This window comes from Protopterus annectens, chromosome 3.part0 (assembly GCF_019279795.1).
Source record: "Protopterus annectens isolate FY-2018-M chromosome 3.part0, PAN1.0, whole genome shotgun sequence".
Classification (NCBI taxonomy): Eukaryota; Metazoa; Chordata; order Ceratodontiformes; family Protopteridae; genus Protopterus; species Protopterus annectens.
In genome coordinates, this window is record NC_056731.1 from 1684379034 (window position 1) to 1684401475 (window position 22442).

The 22442-nt window shown below is 35.2% G+C and overlaps 1 protein-coding gene across 2 annotated transcripts in view; it reads left to right on the forward strand.

Annotated features, from left to right (window-relative positions):
• The window catches only part of RALYL (RALY RNA binding protein like), a 1351009-nt gene that overhangs the window by 820838 nt on the left and 507729 nt on the right, over positions 1-22442 (forward strand). For both annotated transcript variants that reach the window (XM_044065722.1, XM_044065723.1), the window contains exon 3: positions 21550-21597. In XM_044065722.1, coding sequence (XP_043921657.1) covers positions 21550-21597 — 48 coding nt within the window. The remainder of the gene's footprint in view (positions 1-21549; positions 21598-22442) is intronic.

Below are 22442 nucleotides of genomic sequence, written 5' to 3' on the forward strand. Positions count from 1 at the left end.
TTCAATATGGAGTGCCAACCAGCTTTATTCATTCTATGTCCCCAAATTCTGTCAATAATGGTAAAACTAAATTTGGTAGTGGCATGGGTCAGTGTGTGTTTATATAATGTGTTATTGCTTCTTTTTGTCCTAATGTCACTTAGATGTTCACTGATCCTAAATTTGAGTGGCCAAGATGTTTGCCCTACATGGAAGGCAGAGCAGAAACAAGTGGCCAAATAGACCACCCAGTAACTGCTGCAGTTACCAAAGCATCTGATGTCAAAAACATGTGGGGTATTGTTGCTAGTAAATTCCTTTGTTTTATTAATATGAGTGTAAAAGCTACAGTGGCCACAAGGATGACAACCCAAGAGCTTATCCCCAGACAAGGTAGTTTGTGATGTCTGCTTAGGAAGGGAGCCCAACCATGACTATGACTATGGACTCCTGAATACGCAGATCTGTGCCCAAACATGCACACCTTCTCCAGCACCACTAGCCATACCAACTGTTGATTGAACTCCAATGAATGATGCAGAATTCCTGCCTATTGGACTTAATATAGGCTGTTTTCCCACCCTTGCACGTCATTGAGCAACATTCAAAAAAGTGCTGCATCACTTAGCTGCATGCAAATCAGCTAAGCAGTGTTGGGCAGAGCAAAAACACATAGAACCATGGTTTTAGCAAGACTTAGCACAACTCAAGCATTGGTAGCCATTAGCATGCTTATGCATTGCTTGGCATGAATGAGCAGTGCTTAGCAAAGTGCAGCAGTGCCAAAATTCACAATAGTTTAATGAAATTAAAGAAAAATAGTGAATTTATTTACAGACATATTCTACCTGTTAAGGACTCAAACCTAGGACCTGCTACAAATAAGACTGCAACTCTACCCTTGTAGCTGTTGGATGTTATAAAAACAAATACACCTTCACATATACTACTAGGCTACCTGTCTGCGTTGCTTAGCACTGTACCACACCATGCAAGCATGCTTAAACACACTTATAAATAAATAATTAGTTATGTCCGGCTTCTATTTTTAGATGTCTGGCGGGTGTCTGCTGTCTATATGTGAGCACAGCTCGGCATTGTTAGGAGAACAGGGCAAGTATATAAAGCACAAAGATAATATACTAGATAAAAGACAGTCAGTATATTCTTATATAATTCAAATGAAGTGCAAAAGACATGTACAAATGATGCAAACATACAATATGTACAGATGTAACAGAGAAACTAACAAACGTCCCTTAAGCCGGCAAACAATGAGAGTAGAACTTTGCATGCAAGAGAAAATAAATATAAAAATTAACACAGTTGGTTAATGGTATTATAGATTACAAATCGCCAGTGCAAGATGCATTGAGCAACACTAAATAGTAATCAGCTGAAAATTATAATTGTATTCAGCTGGTAAGCAGTATAAACATATAACCTGTAAAAGATGAGGGATATCAGGAAGACAGTACAAGACATGCATATGAAAATAACAGAGGCATAGCTGGTTAACATTCAGTTCATGAAACAAAAGTCTGCATAAGAGATAAAAAGTATGCTGTGAACAAATTTAGTATTCAGTCATCTACTAAAGTACACACATATACCTAGACAGATAGGCAAATAAGTATGGAAATAAATAAAAAGATTTAAGACTATACTAGTATGTAAAACTGGAATTATACGCAGTAAAGGCAGAGCAAAGAAATAAAAGTAGGGACATTTCTAACTTTGCAACCTGTGTCTTGGGAGCAGTTAAATTATGTCTGTTTTCATTAAATGCAGTTTTAGCTTTCTCCTTGAAGACAGTAAAATTGTCAACATTTTTTATGTCATGTGAGAAATTATTCCAGAATTCTAGGAATATTTTACAGAATGCCTTTTCAGACCAAGTTAAACTATAACTTGATGTGGACAACTGTGTGGAGTTATGACTTCTGAAATTATCGTTTGTTGTTCACAACACAAGAACTTTAAAATTTATATTGCTTATTATACACTACTAATGCAATTAAAAGTTTACATATGCAGCTTGTACAAAAATCTACTGATTCGTGTTCCTTGCCCTCTGGATACGTTGATAAACACGTATGTCAAATGATTTGACTTGTATTTGGTTACTTTTCTTAAGATTGTTACAGCAACCTTGTTTCTTTTCAGTTGCTCTACTGCTTCTTTTTCTCAGAGATGCTTCAAAGCTGCTACATCTTCTAACAGTACGATTCTTCCTGAAATAAAGGATTTTAGTCCTGATGCTACAGTATGCATCTGTCTTACAATGAGTTCACAGAGTATGGCAGTCCATGCTGTACTCAGGACACGTCCATTATAAAAGATAAAGAGACACATCATTTTGCAGTGCATTTAACTGAAAAAGTTATCATATGTTATGTTAGTATCATAGTCAGTACTACTCCCCATAAATTATCCTTCACTGTCAGAGGTCAGTGCATCAAATAAGGCTGAATTTTTGTATATGGCATTTCAGGATATATCTCAGAGTACAAATTACATCACCAGTGTCCTTCTTCTGAATCTTCTACTAGAACCGTGTCATGATCTAGCACATCTGTGTGTGGGTGGTACAGTGGCTAAGGTCATTTACCTCACAGATACAAGGGTCAGGGTTTGATTCTGACCTCTAGCTATTGGCTAGGTTTGCAATGGTTTGCAGTTTGATAGCCTAGCATTGGCCTATAAACCTCAATATCATATATCTAGGTACATGAATATAGGAAAATGAAGAAAAAGAGATACAATTCAAGTTTATATAATCTCAGATTAAGCTCATTGTCATGATATGTATATATATATATATATATATATATATATATATATATATATATATATATACACACACACACACACACACACACACACACAGACGTATATATATATAACTTTCTTTTTTAACTATTTCTTCCATTCGTTTTAGTACTTAGCTTATGTGGTTACTTCTATGCATCATTCACACACACTCTTCTGAGGATATGGGAGGATATGGTGTACAGGACTGCAGACCCAAATCACTTAAGACAGATCACTGAGAGAAGGTGGCTAAACATTTACAGTAGTACTCCCCTGAGAGTGATGTGATAACAAACTTGTATGATGTTAGGGAAAATTTATGATGGGCTAGCTGTGTAACAGGCAGTATGTTCAGTTACATCATATTATTCATATTAAAACTACTCATCAGGAATGGCATACATGATAGGGTCACTCAAAAGCGCAGTAAGCAATCATTCACTTAATGACAGCATAACAAGATAGCAAAACTAATGAGAAGACAATAGCAAAACTAATGAGAAGACATGCCAGGAGTTTCACTCATGGAGAAAGTCTTCACTGACAGAGGTACTTTAGCCTAGTTTTTGGTAACCTTCTAAGGGTGACAGACATGTATGTAATGTTAGTATGACTGAGAAATAAACTCTAATGTGGAATTGCTGTGGGTGAAATAAAAGGAGGTAAAGAGATAACTGAGCATTTTTCCTAAGATGAGCATATTAAAAATATGAGCTGTAGTTTTATGTCCATGATTTGACACTACTGACATGGGTTGTGTTGCTGGTATTTATTTATTTGTTTGTTTGTTTGTTTATATATTTATTTCTTTATTTATTATTTGTTCACCAGGTAACTGGACTAGTCTAATGGGTCTTTTAAGGCATGGCCTGATCTCCAAGAGTGGAAAATACATCACAGTCTTTCAGTCAATTATATTATATACAAGATGAGTACATAACAACATTCGGAGCATTTAAGATTGATTGCAGATAGTGTAAAATTAATAGATCCAGAGTGCATTAACAAAAAATATATAGAAAATTCAAGCTAAGATATACATAAAATACAGTAGAGAAAAAAACCTGCGCATCCCTTAATAAAATTTTGAATTGGGTGGTTTCGGCTGATACACAGCAGCGAGTAGATGGGAAGACTTTTTCTGTCATTTAAAGAAAGTTACAAAGGGAATGTTTGCACTGGGTATCTGAGCACCACTAGTGAGAATGTAACAGTATCAATGTCTAAGCTGGGCTGACCAGAGATATCTGAAAGGTGGAATTACAAAGGCCATATTAATAATTTACAAAAGATAAAATCCCACACATGAAAGTGCCACACATCTTGACTCTGTGAGAACTGGGTACCAACGATCATACTGATGGTTTTAAACACAAACCATCACTCACTTTTTGCTGCACTAAGTGTGGCATTAATTGATGTTTAGCCCTGCTTGTAGAATTACAAAATAAATCCCCTTTTTATATAAAGAAACACTTTTTATAACTTCTGTAGAAATTACATTCTTACCTTCTGAAAATAAACAAATAAAGCTGATTACTTATCCAGTTCTGAGGAATGATTGTTCTGAAAACTCAGTCTGCATAGTTAAGACCTGAATCAGACCTGTCAAATGTGAGTTCAGAATAATCCATGAATGATCCTGGATGAATAATTTGATGGCAAAAGAAACACCACATTAAACGTCAACAGGAAAATGTCAGGAAACAGTAAGGATGGCTTTTAGGAATTAGAGGAAGCTATACTACAGCCTTAATAAGTATTGGTGAATATCTCAAGCTGCTACTGTCCAAAGGTAGCAGCAAAAATCAGTTAAAACAGAAATACCCAACTGCATGGAAGCCACAGATAACAAGAAATCAATAATAAACTGAATGTCCTAGGATACTGCAGTTCCATATGAGAAAACTGCACCAATGTTTTTTTTCATTAATACATGACAGGATTGCTGATGTGTTTCTAAAAAAAAAAAAAAAACCGTGTCTTGTTACTAATTCCACATTTTTAGTCATTGCTTATAATTTGACAGATTGAGATTCTTTGCCTTGAATCTAACCCCCTGCAACAAAAAGTGTTATTTTATGATACACCTTGTGACACCCCTGAACAGTACTTTAGCTGCATCATGCAGGTGACTTGAGAATTTACTGTATAATTTTGACAACATCACCAATCACAGCAGGAGTGTTGAGGTCATACATTTTAAAACATATACTTAAGGACTGCTTGTTCATACTCCTTGATCTTTCAATTTAAAATAAATCGTATCAGACATTTTATTTCCACAGACTGCCTGCAATGTACGTGCTATGCCACTTTGTTACAAAACCATACTGCTTTATAGTTTCTCATTTGTCGGTTCTTTTTTTATAAAAATACACTCCCATTCCTTAATACTTTTTTCAGATTTTGTGACATTCTGCTTTGTTCACTTTGGCTCTGCTCTAATATTAATGATGCTGTCTTCTTATTATTAGTCTAGTTAAATATTACAAAAACTGCATGGATAATTACAGGAAGCCTATTTTGCTCTATTTAGTAGTGACCCATCATTACTTCTGATGACATATCTTTTTATTGCAAAATGCATTTTTTATTTTGAAATATAAACAGACATATTAGGACTATGGACTCTTATCAGGTATCCACTATGATGCAGTTGATGTTTGGCACTTACATACATGGGAAGATAGCGCCATTTGATAGGTTTTTGGAATCCATTTTTTTTTTTTGCTTTGTGATACATATTTCAGATGTTCATAATGGTATGGAAAAACTGGTCCATTTGCTGCATAGGAAATAACTGTGACCTTTCATTGTGTTCATTATCTGATTACTGATTTAATCCATTTCAGGATCGCAAGGGAGCTAGATCCTATCCTGATTCTAACTGAGTACAAGATATAGAAATTAATTGTTTACAGGAAACCAATATAACTGGCTTAACCTCAAATTACTAAATGAAAGATATTGCCCCACCACTGGAAAACAATCTGTATGAAAAGGATCAAACGTGTCCTCATCAAGGTTCAGAGGCTTGCTGATGACTAGGGCTCCATTCAAACATTCTGCTACAAAAAAAAGTATTTTACAAGACTAGCCTTAGCATATTGGGACATCATGCCAAACATCATCAGGCAGATTTATCTGATGATTTTCAAGTAAAAATTAAAATCTTAACTTGTGAAAGAAAACAAATGCAGTTGTTTCAGAGATATGTGCTAATGAATATGGTATTTAATGAATTCCAAAATTTAACCATTCAACTTAGAACTTTTTTTATTAATTTATTTATTTATGTATTTATTTATTTAGTTGACATTTATTTACTGGGAAAGTTTGACTGGGTGGGTGCCCATTTTCAGCAGAGGCCTGGGGAGAAAAGCTCCAGAGACAATTAGCAAAAATTAAATTAATTATGTTGATTACATTAGCTTGTTATAAAGCAATATCTGACAAATGATACAGTGGGCAAGGTAAACAACACGTGAACTCGCACATGTAGCATTAACTCTAATATCATAGAGCTTACCTGTATCTGGATGCTTAAATGACAAGGATGTATCTATAAAGCTACATTGTCCACATTTACCACAGGGTTTAGTACCGGGCATCAATTTTTCTCCTACAACTTCTTTAACTCCACAAAGTCTTCTCTATAAATTTCTATTTCTATGTGGACAAAACAGATCGCACTTTAAGAGAAAGAATAAGGGAACATGCCTATCATATCAAGAAAGGATCCAAGATTAATGCATTGGCTAAGCATGTTAAAAGCATGGGTGAATTTCATAAATTTCAATTTAAGGTGCTATCCAAGTCCTTTGAGAGTGATAGAGGGGGGATATCAGACTTAGGACTGAAGAAATAGAAGCTAGATGGATAGTGATGCTGAGATCTAACATAGGACATGGTCTCAATGAATGTATACCTATGAAACCCATACTTTACACCAGAGGTCTGAGAAGATGATTTTATACATACATTTTTATATATCCATTTTGATTTTTATATATATTATGAAGTAGATATTATTAAATTATTGTAGGTTGACTTGAGTTTTATTGGCATGCCATTGAGCCCAGGCTTTATATCTTTGTTTAAGTAGCTGTTTGCTATCTTTTGTTAGCCAAGTAGCATAATTTCATTTTACTCTTATTTTTCTGCATGGTGCTAGTTTATTTAGTATAGTTAGGAAAGTGGTATTAAAGTAATCTAAAGCAGTAACTAAGGGTAGTGTTCTAAGTGGGGTACAGTTACAAAGTTGAAGGACTGAGATGAAGCTATGAGCATTAAAGTATTTTTGTTACGAGCTTGTTGATAGGTAATATTTCTGGGGAGTGAAGATGTTGTCTAAGTAGATAGTTTAGGAGGTGGTCACTAATACTGTAAGGGAGGCAGCCTGAGTGATAAGCATATAATGGTTTATTTATTAAGATCCAGTCTAGAATTGATTGTCTTTTGGTGCTTTTGTCTGCTCTGATTGCAAACTGTATTACTTGGATGAAACTGCAAGGTAATGAAATTAGTGGGGTTTTTTGAGTTTCAAGAAACACAGTCAGTGTTAAAATCACCCATAATGATGGTTTCATGAGGAAACGTTAAGGATGTCCAGTGGAGGAATTCCTCTATTATAGTGAGGTTATTGTTGGGAGGAATATACGTTCCTGTAGTGGTTAGGTATTTTTTGGAATTTATTCCGAGTTTCTTAAATAATATCTTGGTGTTGTTGAATTCTGGGATGCTTGGTTCTAGAAGCTCTAATTTGAGATTATTTTTATAAATAATGGTTATTCCACCTCTGCGTTTGTCAAATCTGGGTGTGCTATATCTTGGGGTAGAATTTTGTTGTTGTTTATGTCTGGTTTCACACAGGTTTCTGTTAGTACAACTATACTGGGAGAGTAGTGTGAAAGACTTGCATGGAACATGGAACATGGAATTCATGTATCTTATTAGCTATGCTCTTGAGAGTCATGTTAAGGAGTAATAGGTTAGATCCTTTAGAGGAAGTATTCATTACATTCTAGAGGTGAAATGTAGGGGTGGAGGGTTGTATGGATCTTGTTGATTGCTTTGGGGCCTGGATTTGGGTGAATGTCACCACTAAATCTGAAATGTGATACTAAGTATAAGAGTGACTTTAAGAGTTTTATTATAAGTTTATTATACATTAGAACAATTTGGGATGTGGAATATTGATATGCTTATCTGTATGTAAAATGTTCAATATAGGTAGTACTATAGAGGTATGGTGCTATCTCAAAGTTTATGGGTTTTATGTGGAGTGGGTAAGGGAATAAAATGGTAGGTGAGGAGAAAGTGGTGGCTAGCTGGTTGTGATAAGATGTTAGGTGAGTGACTATAGTAAGGAGTATGAGGGGAATTATGTACAAGAATAACACTTTTAGCTGCATGGGATGGTGGAAAGTTTTCATTAATTTAGAAGGGGAGGGAGCCAGTTATTAAGTAAGTGGGTTTGGGGTGTTCTGTTTATGAAGGAAGAACATTGTTGTGAGGTGAGGTGACTAGTAGCAGGTTGATTGTTAATGGGGAGGTGGAAGCTGGAGTTAGTTATGTGGTATGTGAGTGAATAGATATTAGGTGGGTTTAGTGTGGGTGTGGATTATGTGGCAGTGTTTTGATTGGATATTGGTAATTGGTGGGTGTGGTAAGTTCAAAATAAATGTAGATACATTGGGGAGTGGGTGAGAATTGGGAGTAGGGAAGGAGAGAGGAGTGAGTCCGAGCAAAGCGAGGGTGAATGGAGCCGGCTAGGCAGCTGTTAGTCTTAATGCAAAGAACAATCAGTGGGTAATAGCAGCTTAACTAAGTGATACGTTTTTGCACTGAATAGTAAAAACTACTTGCTGGGAGATGAGCTAAAGGAAAGGGGAATTCTGAATGAGTATGCATTAACACATATGGCAAATTTTAGTTAAAAACTGAGCTGATACGAATGCAAGTAAACCTAGAAGGAATTAAGGTTAGGACAGCTGATACTAGTTATCTGAACTGAAGTGGATATAATATATCTATATAAGGTTTGTATAGATTAAAATATTGTTAGGACTAAAGTATGATTAAGTATAGATATGAAGGTAAGGAGAGACTGTAATAATTAAAGTGGGGTAGAATATAGAGCAATTGCTAAGAAATGGAGAAATCAATTTAAAGTGCCGCATAATGAAGAGGCAGAAAAGACAAATGGGATGGGGTAAGGAGTACAAGTACATCCTGTGATGTGCAAGGCAGCCAAGTATAGGTAACATAAACAGTGCAGTTAAACAGCTAAATGTAAAACATACATCAGTGAATTATGGGTAATAGCTGAACTGCAAACATCTGCTATTTTACTGAAGCCTCTACGTCTCTTAGGCAAGACAGGCGTGGAGCTTGAGCTTGTTTGGTGGAAACGAGGTTTTTAACTTAGGAATGAAGGAGGAGAGAAAAGAAAAGTGAGTTTGGTATAAAAGACCACAATAACTATAAAAATAGTTAGTTATAGCATGAAAGAGAAAGGTAACGAGATAAGTTAGAGAAAGCAAAGTAATAACTGGCTGTGTGCAAATAAATAAGCTGCCTATGGCCAGTATGGGGAAGAAGGAAGCTAGGAATTAGATAAGGTGGTAATCAATAAATCGAATAAGGCTAAGCTAGAAAGTATAATAGTGCATACACAGCAGTAGGTTCATTTCGACAGCAGTACAATATAAAAAATCCAATTTATACAAACAATATAATAACATTCAATTAACGGGTAGTAAAAGATGCCACGGAAGGTATATCTGCTATCGACAAATGTATCAGGATAACCTATAACAGCTTAAGCAATTATAGGCAATCATATGCATTGCACAGAAGAAAAGTATCAGTATGTATGGAAAAACATAACATCTAGAAATCAGTTAAGAGCTGTTAAGTGGGCACTTCAGCATAAACAGAAGGTATATCTGCTAGCAAAATGTGTCAGGCTAACTTATCACAAGTTTAACAATTACAAGCAAACATAAGTATTGCATAGATAAAAAGCATCTGTATGTACAGAAACACTTTAAATCTAGAAATCACTTAAGAACTGTTAAATGTGCATTTCAGCATAAATACAGATTGAGATTGAATAAGTCAACAGTAAGCTGCAGAATAATGTGGTATAGACTACCAAAACAATGCAAACTTCCATTAAAAGAAAAAAAACCTTAATCGGCACTCACACATCACTGCAGATATATACTGGAAATCCAAGTTAATCAGAAAGTAGAAGATGGCACAGAATGTCAGAAATGAATTTTAAATGGCGCAAAGCATCATAGCAACCATGATAATGAAAGCAACCCTTGCGAGCCATAGTGGAATTCTTCCTTTAGAAGTCAGAAACATCATTTGGTTGGACCCGGTCGCAGCTGCTCATCTTACTGCAAAAAAACAATCAGTAATGGCGGCTTAACTAAGTGATACACTTTTGCATTGAATAGTAAAAACTACTTGTTGAGAGATGAGCTAAAGGAAAGAATTCTGAGTGTGTATACATTAACACGTATGGCAAATGTTAGTTAAAACGTGAGCTGATAAGAACACAAATAAAAACAGAAGGAATTAAGGTTAGGAGAGCTGATCCTAGTTATTTAAACTGAAGTGAGGTATACTATATTTATATAAGGATTGTACAGATGAAAATATTGTTGGCACTAAAGTAGAATTAAATATAGATAAGAAGGTAAGGAGAGCTGATGAGACTGTTGGAATTAAAGTTGGGTAGAATATAGAGCAAACTGAAGAGAATTGCCAATTGCTAAGAAATAGAGAAACCAATTTACAGTGCAGCATAAGGAAGAGACAGAAATGACAAATGGGAAAAGATGAGTACAAGTATGTCCAGTGATATGCAAGGCAGACAATTATAGGTAACATAAAAAGTGCAGTTAAACAGCTAAATGTAAAACATACATCACTAAATTGTGGGTAATAGTTGAACCACAAACATATTCTGTTTTAATGAAGCCTCTACGCCTCTTAGACAAGACAGGTGTGGAGCTTGCAGTTGGTTGGTGGAAACAGGGCTTTTAACATCAGTAAATTATGGTCAGTAGCTGAACCGCAAAGATCTGCTGTTTTAATGAAGCCGCTAAGCCTCTTAGGCAAGGCAGGTGTGGAGCTTGCAGTTGGTTGGTGGAAACAGGGCTTTTAACATCAGTAAATTATGGTCAGTAGCTGAACCGCAAAGATCTGCTGTTTTAATGAAGCCGCTAAGCCTCTTAGGCAAGGCAAGTGTGGAGCTTGCGATTGGTTGGCAGAAACAGGGCTTTTAATGTCAGAATTATGGGCAATAGCTGAACCACAAAGAACTGCTATTTTAATTAACTCTGTAAACCTCTTAGGCAAGACAGGTGTGGAGCTTGAGGTTGGTTGGCAGAAAGAGGGCTTTTAAATTTAATCGGCACTCGCACATCACCACAGACATTTAGGGGGAATCCAAGTTAAACAGAAAGTAAAAAAGCTATAAGGTACATAAGTCTGTTATTGAAATCCCATTGGGATATCTTTGAATATATATCCCATATGCTGGATGTATATATTACAGATATATTGTATACACACACACACACACACACACACACACACACACACACACACACACACACACACACACACACACACCTCTCTGTCTGTCTCTAACTCTTTCTATACAAGTATATGTGTGTGCATGTGAGTATGTGCATATATGTGTGTGTTTGTTTTATATATATTTTATACATTTTTAATACTGTTTCCATGTCTATATGAGGACTGAATGGAAAATGTGGGTTCCAGTTCTATTCGATTCCAACAGCAAAATAGATTGTTCTTCTTACAAATATGTTTTGATGTGCTGACATTTCACTTTTCTGCACGTGTGCCCTGATGAAAGGAAAATTGGTCCTCATCTCAGTGTTTTAAGTTTGTAAACTTGTATTTCTTAGACTCTTTAATATGCCAGTGTGTGATATATATAACAATATTTATACACATAATCTTCCCCTTACTTGTATCTTGTGTTTTACAATGATGACAGTAATTATTGCATGTATATTCTTCATAGGATTCATAGGTGTTACAGATTAATTGTCTCACAAACACTTTACCAATACCCACACTTAGGCTGTGCTGAATTTCTAAAGGAGTGTTAGGCTAGTCAGTTCTAGGAGAAATTTATTGGTACCTGCGCAATCATGCAGTTTCTGTTTGAAGAATGTGTCAGCATTGCTTAACCTGAAAGGGAAGTTTATTTGAGAGATTGGGGAGGTGCTGCGTAATGAATAATAGTTTGAGCCCACACGTCTCTAACTCATGTATCTCTTCTCTCAAGTCAAGTGCACAACCAGTATATCATAATGACTCATGTTTTAGTAGTTGTTATCTCTGCCTGTTTGGCTTAGATCATGGCTGAAAAGGATCTGCAGACCATTTTACTTACTCAGTTATCAAATAACAATCAATCAATAAGTGCAGGCATTCAATCACATATGTCATACATACCTATAAGCAACTTGGCAGGTTGCTAAGTCACCTAGTGTACATCTTCAGTATGTGAAAAGAAATCACAAGAGCCAGAAAAAAAAGGACATAGAGGTGAATACAATCTGTCCACAGAAGGCACCTCAGCCAAGAAATGAACTGGACCCAAGCAAAGTTAGACATCAGTGCTAACCACTATAATACTCCAGCGGAAACCTGGAAGTCTTTGTTTCAGAATGAGACTGCAGAACCTGTGCTGTGGGATCATATGTCTTGACTGAAGTTGTAGATAAAGGTCTCCACCCATCATATTATGATTTGGGCTATTTTGTTGGTAGGAATAAAAGGACATAGTCTTTCTTAAGGTAACTTCTTGATGGAAGCAGTTTGACCTGAGAAACATAACCCTGTCATTACTGATCAGTGCATTATAAAGTCAGTGCATGTATCTGCTGTGGAAGTGACATGAAGGTATATTAATATGTCATATTAGGATATCTGGCAACATGTGGTGATACAAGTTGGCAATGCAAGATATATACTAAAACTACTTTATAAAGCCTTGCTATACTGTTGTTTTCTAGTAAGATATAAAAGCATCAGTTCACAGCAAATTTAGATCTCACTGTTAATCAAGTTTTTATTCATTTATATATGTCTTTACTTTTTTCAAGATTTTCACACACCCATATTAGAAATATGTAGTAATTTGTTAAAAAAGACTCAAGATCATACCCCTCAGCTGTACAGATTTTTGCAGAATGTCCAGATTTTTACCCCATATTCTTGTTCTTTTTCTCATAAAATTGTGGTTTTCTGGCAAATTATTGGCAAATTGGGTACTGAAGTCAGAAATTAATGACATATGTTTGAGTTTCAGAGTTCAAAAAATTCATACTGTTGCAAAACCTGTTATTCTATCAACTTTCTATGATTGTAACAGCAATATTTAAAAAGTGTCCCTATTTTTGGGCCTTTGTCCCCCATTATTTATGGCTTTATCCAGATTTCTTGATCTAAGAGGTTGAGAGATATGCTCAAGATCCCTTTTATTTTTTCATCCGGTTCCCCCTTGGCAATGCTGTACTGGCCCATTCATTCACCCAAGGGTGAATGCATTATGCCCCTTCATTCTCCTGAGCAATAGCAGGTGCAGGAGGAGCAGCACCTTCATGCATGTGGAGGACTGCCTTTCCCCTCAAGCCCTACTGTCATTCCCTGTGCAAGCCAGTGATTCATTTGGGATTTGGCATGCAATGGTTATTGCATGGAACCATCACTCACTTCTATGAATGATGTAAGCCTGTAGACTCCCCATCCTTCTTGAGGCAAATGCCCCTATTGTCTCTTCGGTCAGCACCAAAGACCCCAGTTGAGTACCTGTTCCTTGGAATGTATCCCTCCCCTCCAAACATGACAGAAGTGAACAAGCCCAGTGCCCCATTTCTGCCCACTTCCTATGTCACACCTCTATAGCCAGGATGCCAAACTTGAACTCAGAATGCCTGAGCAGTAGTCAGGGCACTATTGCTATATGCCATGGAGACAGCTTCCGTTACAATTTTCATACAAGTTCTGTTGTCTAAAGATCATCATTTATTCCCATTCTAACCTGTTATATAACCCTGTTTTAACCAACATGAAGTAGGAGAATCATATTTTTGAGTCCTTCTGTAGGCCACCTTCCTTTTTGCTTCAGCTTTACTAAAGTGACACAGAGTTACCCACCACCCTGTTAGCAGCACTGAGACCACAGCATTGTTTCCTGCTAGCTGGCTTGAGTACATGTCCCATTAGAAGCAGTTTTCTAAGCAGCACAAATTGCTCATGAGTTTCAGCTTCACAGAATCATGATCAATGGTATTTTTCATTTGATGGTGAAAATAGGCATCACAAATCATTCCTGTCTTGTTGTGGTGTTTTTATCAACCTCTGTCATGAAAAAGTTATCAAGTATACTTTGCTTTTATCATGCTGTTTGCATTCAGCTGTATCCTGATTTGTGCTGCAAAATCCACATGCAGTTTGTCTTAGAAATTACAAATAATCACTGTGCCACATCTGATAATTTATTAGATATTCCTATAACAGGCTGCCAGTTTACTCAGTCTTTTCAGAAACACTGCAGTCTCACACAATTTGAGGTACCTTATCTGAGAATGTTTGACATAACATCAATCTTTTCCTGTAATGCTTTAGTTTCAGTCATGCTCTGCAGAATTCAATCATATTATTTCTTAAACCCCTATGTACAGGGTAAAAGCTAGTATAACAATGTTTACAAAAAATATACTTTGAGCGGTACATACAAATAATTTAGAGATATATACAAATAATTTAGACTATAAGCATTTCTGTTTTTCATAACAATCAATAATGCATTTTTCAAATTAATAAACTCACCTTGCAATTATGTAGACCACGTTATCTTTGTTGTTTGCTTAAGTCTAGACAGTGGTACACAGCTTTTGACCCCTGTTAAGTTGTTTTTTCTGGCAGCAGCTCAGAAAAAAAAGATTTGTGTATATTGTGTATGCTAGGGTACACCACTGAAATATAAGGCTTGTGTGGTCATGTTTTAATGCTGTGTTACTGAATTAAAAAAGTCATGGTCTGTTTGTAAACCAACAACAATAAAACAAAGAAAAGGAAATGTTACCATGACTTCAATGTGCAGTTCTGAACCTTCACATAAAGAAAAGCATTTCAATAACCAGCAGTAAACAAGTATCAGCTGCATAAATGCTGCATGTTCTGTGCTAATAGCTGTGCGTAGGATCTCATAAAAAGCTGGCAATATATCCTCATAATTAAAAGCAACAGGGAGACTCTGCACGAGCTAATAATTGTCTGGAGGAAATCAGCAAAATTATAGTTTGCAATATTTTACAATTTTTGCCCCCCATCCTTTGCATGACCTTCTGGATGTTATCAACTACTGTAAGCTTGCCTCCTGTTCTCCATTATTTCCTTTGTGTCCCCAGTCGTAAACCCAGTATTATCACCACTCCATTGGTGGATCAAAAAGGGGACATAGCTCAAAGGGGAGCAGAAGATAGTGTCACATATGCTATCCTATATGTCAGGATAATGTTTTTGGGGGGAGTGCCATAATGGAGGGGGACACAGACAAATAATTACGGGAAGCCTATTTCACTATACATATGTGTATATGCATCACCGTATATTGCCTCAGTTTGCACCAGCTCCCCATTTTCTGTGCTGAATGTCAATGTCTATCTGCTGCATATGGCAGTGCTTCTATCATTAGGAACATGTCCAATTGCTGCCTGAAACCCCAGCCCCCATTTGACAAAAAGCCACCCCTTTGACCCACCTACCCAGCTCCTGTAGCTGCTTAGCCACTAATCAAACACGGTTTGCATGCATCACTGACAGAGCTCTATCCCTGTGCACAGTAGAGCTAGGTAATTTTCAATGAGTTTTTTTTTTTTTTTTTTGAAAAGGGGCATCTTTCTAAACAAAAAGAGATTGTCAAAGAGGTTTCTTCAAGGATATTAGAATAAGTAGTGAATAAAAAAGTTTTCAGACAATGTCGACTAAAGATATAATATAATACAACAATATCATTAACAGTCATTTTTAGAGAATGGAAAATGAACAACATACTAAAGTTCTACTGTAGAATTAAGCAGTTAGTACAGTTCCAGAATCTTTGTTTTATTTATAACAAGAAATTCATGTGAGGGCATTAGAATGTGTAGGCAGATAGATAACTTATGTCTCCTTCTGTTAGTTAATAAACAAGACACATGCAATGAATATGATGGAAGTAATTTACAAACAAATGCCTCTACCTCTTTTTAGACATCTCATGACTTTGTTTTGTAACTGAAAATGTGGGAATCATTTAATTTCTTTGTGAAAATACATTTTCTGTGTAATATATGATTTTAGTTTTCATAAGGAGGTTATAATTAGGGTCTTACTGCAAATGTCGTCATAAGTAACTATTAACATTTGGCTTTCATGGTGTTCAAGTCAAAACATGTGGGGTAGAGGTGTGACGTCCCTTTAAAGCATTTGATGAGGCCTGAGTTAAATACCATAATAAATTACTGATTTCACTGGAAAGAAGTCTTATTCAGGTCATATGTATACATCAAAAGTAGTTGCACTATTAAATGCAGTTTAAGGTTTATGCAGTTTCACTTGAATATCTAAGAAGAGCATAATGCACATTTACATATGTATCTTCACCTTGCCGTTCTAAATTAGTATCCATTTGAAGTAAATTTCCTTCTTTTTTGTGTGAACTCATCAGCTGTGCATTCATATTCAATAAGGCTATGAAGCATTTGATTTATTACAGCACAGGGTGCCTTCATCTCAGAATCTGTATAAATATTGTGCATATTTTGCATTTGAAATAGTTTTCTTTAAATCATGATTAATAGAGTGTGATTTAAACTCTTTTCTAAATTCTCATCAGTGCCTTTCATATGACATGGTGAAAAGCAATCTACAGTGCAGACTGATGGCAAGCGTACAAAAAAATTGTATCCTATTTTATTGGAAAGAAAGTTCAAACATGTCAGAAACATATGAAAAGTCATTGTGCCATCACTAGGTGGAAATGTCATCAGTCTGTCTTCCTTCGGAAAGCTTTGGAGGTGATAAAGATCTGAACATGCTTGTGATTCGGGATGAAGACTGATTGATTATATTTATACAAACCAAAGTGACTTTGACCTTTTACATGCCCCTGCTATGTTTATGAACTATATTCCTCTGAAGCCTGGGAACTGGACTTCATGAGCACAGACTTGACTTTTCATTTCATGCATTGCCAAACACAGACTGAGTATCACATATTGTAGCAACATCCTTTCTAAAGACAGAGATAGAATCTTTCCAGATATGCTCTACCCAAGACAGTTTATCTAAGAATCAATCAGCAACAGTTGCTTCATTTTCACACAGGAAAAGGAATAAACAAACAAGCTAAAACACCAAAGGAGGAAAAACCACACTAAGACTCAAAAGGTAGTAGTTGTAAGCGCTTCCATTTACTAAACATTAGCAAACACAGACTATCACATATTGTAGCAACATCCTTTCTAAAGACAGAGATAGAATCTTTTCAGATATGCTCTAACCAAAACAGTTTATCTAAGAATCAATCAGCAACAATTGCTTCATTTTCACACAGGAAAAGGAATAAACAAACAAGCTAAAACAAGGATAGTGTGTCCACACGCTGCATCAATAATTCCACAAGTGCAGTCAGCTTCCCCAGAGCATTAGTCTCCGAAGCTGACGCCAAACCATCATTCGAAAATAAAACCTGTGACTCTTGCACGGTGGTGTCCTCCATACCAAAAACGACTCCACACAGGAAAAGGAATAAACAAACAAGCTAAAACACCAAAGGAGGAAAAACCACACTAAGACTCAAAAGGTAGTAGTTGTAAGCGCTTTAGTTTACTAAAAATTAACAAACACAAACTGAGTATCACATATTGTAGCAACATCCTTTCTAAAGACAGAGAATCTTTTCAGATATGCTCTAACCAAGATAGTTTATCTAAGAATCAATCAGCAACAATTGCTTCATTTTCACACAGGAAAAGGAATAAACAAACAAGCTAAAACAAGGATAGTGTGTCCACACACTGCGTCAATAATTCCACAAGTGCAGTCAGCTTCCCCAGAGCATTAGTCTCCGAAGCCGACGCCAAACCATCATTCGAAAATAAAACCTGTGACTCTTGCACGGTGGTGTCCTCCATACCAAAAACGACTTTATACAGGAAAAGGAATAAACAAACAAGCTAAAACACCAAAGGAGGAAAAACCACACTAAGACTCAAAAGGTAGTAGTTGTAAGCGCTTTCATTTTCTAAAAATTATCAAACTTCATCAGACAAATTCAAAAGGTAAAATACGAAGCTTAAATAGGTAAAATTAATTGACATCACCACACATTATTACAAAATTTTAAAAATGAAAGCCCCTAAAAGGTAATGCTTAATTTTACATATTTGTATTTATATGTATATGTGTACATTTTTATATATACACATGCATATATTTTATGTATATAGTTAGTTTTTGTATTTAACCTAATTTCGATTTTTATAGTATGTTATGAATGTATGTATATATGTTTTAGTTCATAGCCCTTTAAATGGAGGCTTGACTTTTGTAATTTTGTAATAATGTGTGGTGATGTCAATTAATTTTGCCTATTTAAGCTTCGTATTTTACCTTTTGAATTTGTCTGATGAAGTTTGCTAATTTTTAGTAAACGAGAGTGCTTACAACTACTACCTTTTGAGTCTTAGTGTGTTTTTTCCTCCTTTGGTGTTTTAACAATTGCTTCATTCATAACAGTGACGCTTAACATTCTATACCCCCTCCTGGAAATAGTTAATGGGCCGCATATGCTCATCTTTTTACAGTAGTCTTGGAGACTCTGGCTTGGCTGAATTACGCCATTTTTGTACCGTAGAAAATATTCATAATGCTTTAAGTGTAATTTTCGGTGTTTGTTTTTCATTCATTTCATTTTGTACCAACCTAGAGCTGTCACATTCAAAGCGTTTTCCCCTATTAATTTTTTTAATTAATTTCACTCTGTGCTACATGTCATTTATATAAAAATGTAGCCGCTCACCCTTGTAGTTTGGAATCAGTAAATGTTATTAATTGTCTTCTACAGACTCTCTTATAGTTATTGTTAGACTGGTTATAAAACAGTGTCATCATTTTTCTTAAAAAGGACCCATAGGGTGAATGCACTGTTAAAACTTCTTCTATGCTGAAAACATTTCTATTCTTTCCGTAGACAGCTTGCTGTCCTTATTCTTCATACAGCATCTTCTACTGTATATAAAACAGCAGCATTGTGAAAACAAGTCTGCCAGTTTAGTAGAATCAGTCTCCGTGGTCTTCCTCGAAGTCTTACAAACCCAATACATCAATATACTGGGTCCAAAAACAAATAATGAGAAAACGTCTCTGTGTGAAAGCTCGAAGGTTCCCTGGAGTTTAAGCACCTAATAAAAACTATACTTGAATATCCAACCTAATAACAGGTAGTAGAAATACATTCTTTAAAACTTTCCAAAGTATAAATCCACTAATGAAAGTAGGTAAGCAGAAGCTGGTTCAAGTCAAAACTTCTTTATTTTTATAAAGAAGTTTTGATCGAAAAATAAAGAAGTTTAAATATAAAAATAAAGACGTTTCGATTTGAACCAGCTTGTGCTTCCCGACATTCATTAGTGGATTTATACTTTACAAAGTTTTAAAGAACGTATTTCTACCACCTGTTATTAGGTTGGATATTCACAGTATGTTTTTATTACTTGTCTGATCTCCAGAGAATCTTAGATCTTTGATACGGAGAAATTTCCTCATTATTTGTTTCAATTTAGTAGAATCATTCCTTTATTGTGCTGTAGAACAACATCGTGTGTCTACATACTTAGCCTTAGCTACCATGAAATAGTACTACTAATAGAATATATGCACATTTTCAGCTGCTTTACTGTCCCATATGATAGTGCCTGGCTAAAAACTTATTTCACTTTTTTTTTTCTGTACCACGTTATTTCTTATTTCTTTCTGCAAGAAACTGAAAAAATTATATTGATTCTTCTGACAATATTTATTTAGGGATCCAAAACAACATCTATTGTAGAAAAGGGAACTTTTTCCACTGAAATTCCATAAGGAATAGGAGTTTTCCAAGATTCATACATGCTTTTCAGGTCTGCTGATTACATCTTTAGTTCTGGCTTTGAATAGAATTTTAGCTTAAGCTAAATCATGATTATTATAATATTTACTGGGGTATTTCTGAATTTGTTGCATGATATTTCTTCAAATCTGATAAGCTCTGTACTTGCACATTTAAAGCATTGTTTGTATTTGCAGCACAGTTACATTTAGTTATGTTTGCACGGTTTGTGCTAAATATTCTATTGTAACCCTCATTCATATACTGTAACACACTTTCAGCAGAGAAAATCTGCTTGTCTGTTGCTGATAATTATGTGAAACATTTGTAATGGAAGGCAGATAACATATCTTATTAAAATAAGTATCAATTAGACCAAAAGTGTAAGCAGTCGATCCATTAATGACTTATACATTCTAACATTCATTAATGTCTCATATAACAATATTCTGCATTCTACAGCCTTCACAGTCACCGAAGTAAGGAAAATAAAGGCTGCAATGTTATTTGTTTGTTTACATGTAAAATTAGCAAACCATTCATAATTTTCTAGTGTTTTTAGTTGAGTAAACAGAGATGACACCTGCTCACATGCTTTTTAACCCAACCAGAATAACACATTTCTAAAGGAGAGTTGGGGTTTTAGGTACAAAGTCATATAAAGATAAGTCCATCTGATATTTACTGATGTAACTCATTCTCCAGTGTACCTGAGTATACTGGATTGATCCATTGCTGTGAGAATACAATCTATTTTTCAGATCGATTAGTATTTGGCATTGCCCATGATTGTCTTTCGCTGCAGTGTTTTTGAAAAATATTGAGTGCATGTATATTTGTGAGTGGTGTTTTTCTTTCTTTTTTTTTTTGTCCTTTTTCTTTTAGAAATGTATACGACTAGTGCTAACGCATACTAATCAATGAATGAATGAGGTTTTCATAACTACTTTTTCTCACTGAACACTCCCACAAAGTGCCTGACAACACACATCATCTATTTAATGTATTTAACCAGTTATTAAGACTAAAGATAGCATAACTAAATAACCAGATAAATAATAAACAAACTAATTATATGCCACCTGCCATGCTGCTTTTATTTTAATACAGACTGTCAATAATATTCATGAATCACTGCACACTGGGTCTGATATTGTTCATAATTTATGTAGCATTACTGGACCCTTTATCATTTTTGTAGCTCTTTCCACTAAGATAACCTTGCTTTGATAGTGTGGTCTTGTACAGTTTTCCTTACTCTATACATGATAGTACTAACAATTCCAGGTTCAGACATTTATAGAACATGGAATGTAATAAATATATTTTATGATTATTAGTTATGCACTCTAGGAAGTCTTACCCTTATCTCATGACCAAGGAGCCAGGCTGTATGATGGGATATAAGAATGTTGTGGAAAGGAGTTAAGCACCACAAACTGGAAGTGTACAGGCAAAATATCAATAGCAGAAAAACCCAGTGACTGTCTTTAAGCATTGAATAATGTCTTTCTTAAAATGGTAAATAAGTGTTCTTTTATTTCTTTCCACAGTGCTTATGACTTTGATTATGAGTACTACAGAGATGACTTCTATACTAGGTATGTAACCTGTTTTTTTGTCTTTGCTATCTTTGTATCATAACCATCTCTCTCTTAACATCTCCAGTTCCTATTTTTTTTGGGATTAAAGCAAAAGATACACAACAAGAACAAAGGATTAAGAATAAATACTTATCAAGTGATTATTTCAAAATACTAGCCCTTCTGTTTGTAACAATCCTAAACAGAGAAATCATACAAACCCTAAAACATCTGCCATGGCTGAGCCTCATTACGTGAACACTTTGGGCATTTGTTGCTTTATTTGGGTACGAGAGGAAAGTAGCAAACATCTTATTTAAATTTTTAGTATTACTCTTACTGGCCCTTAAGGCCGTAGTTTGAATTACTTATAATACATTTGTCAGCTTAGCATGTTGATTAGGTGTAATATGGATTCAAATGCAAAACATATTTTATTCCAATTTAAAATTGTACCTTTCAAATTTATAATATAGTTTCACAGTTAACTCGAGTATTTTTTCACGGCTTTTAGATAATCCAATTCCTTGTTATTTTAACATTTGGTGTATACATTGCATTAATAATTATGTTAGATCTGCCTTTTGATTTATTCATATTATATTTGTCTTTCATTACATGTTAAATAAGAAATCCTTTTAAAAAAGTAATGTGTCAGTGTTAATTAATGTTAATAATGCATCTTATGCAAACAAAATTTTAGAATGACAGGCATATTTCACTTTGAAAATTTTACTATTTTTATTTGGCTTATTAGAGTTTGATAATGGTTCAATTTCTATGGCAAATAAAAGAGTGGGGAGGGAACAGACCTGTTTAGTTTCATTTGTTATGATTAGTGCTTGAAAAACATAAACTCCTGT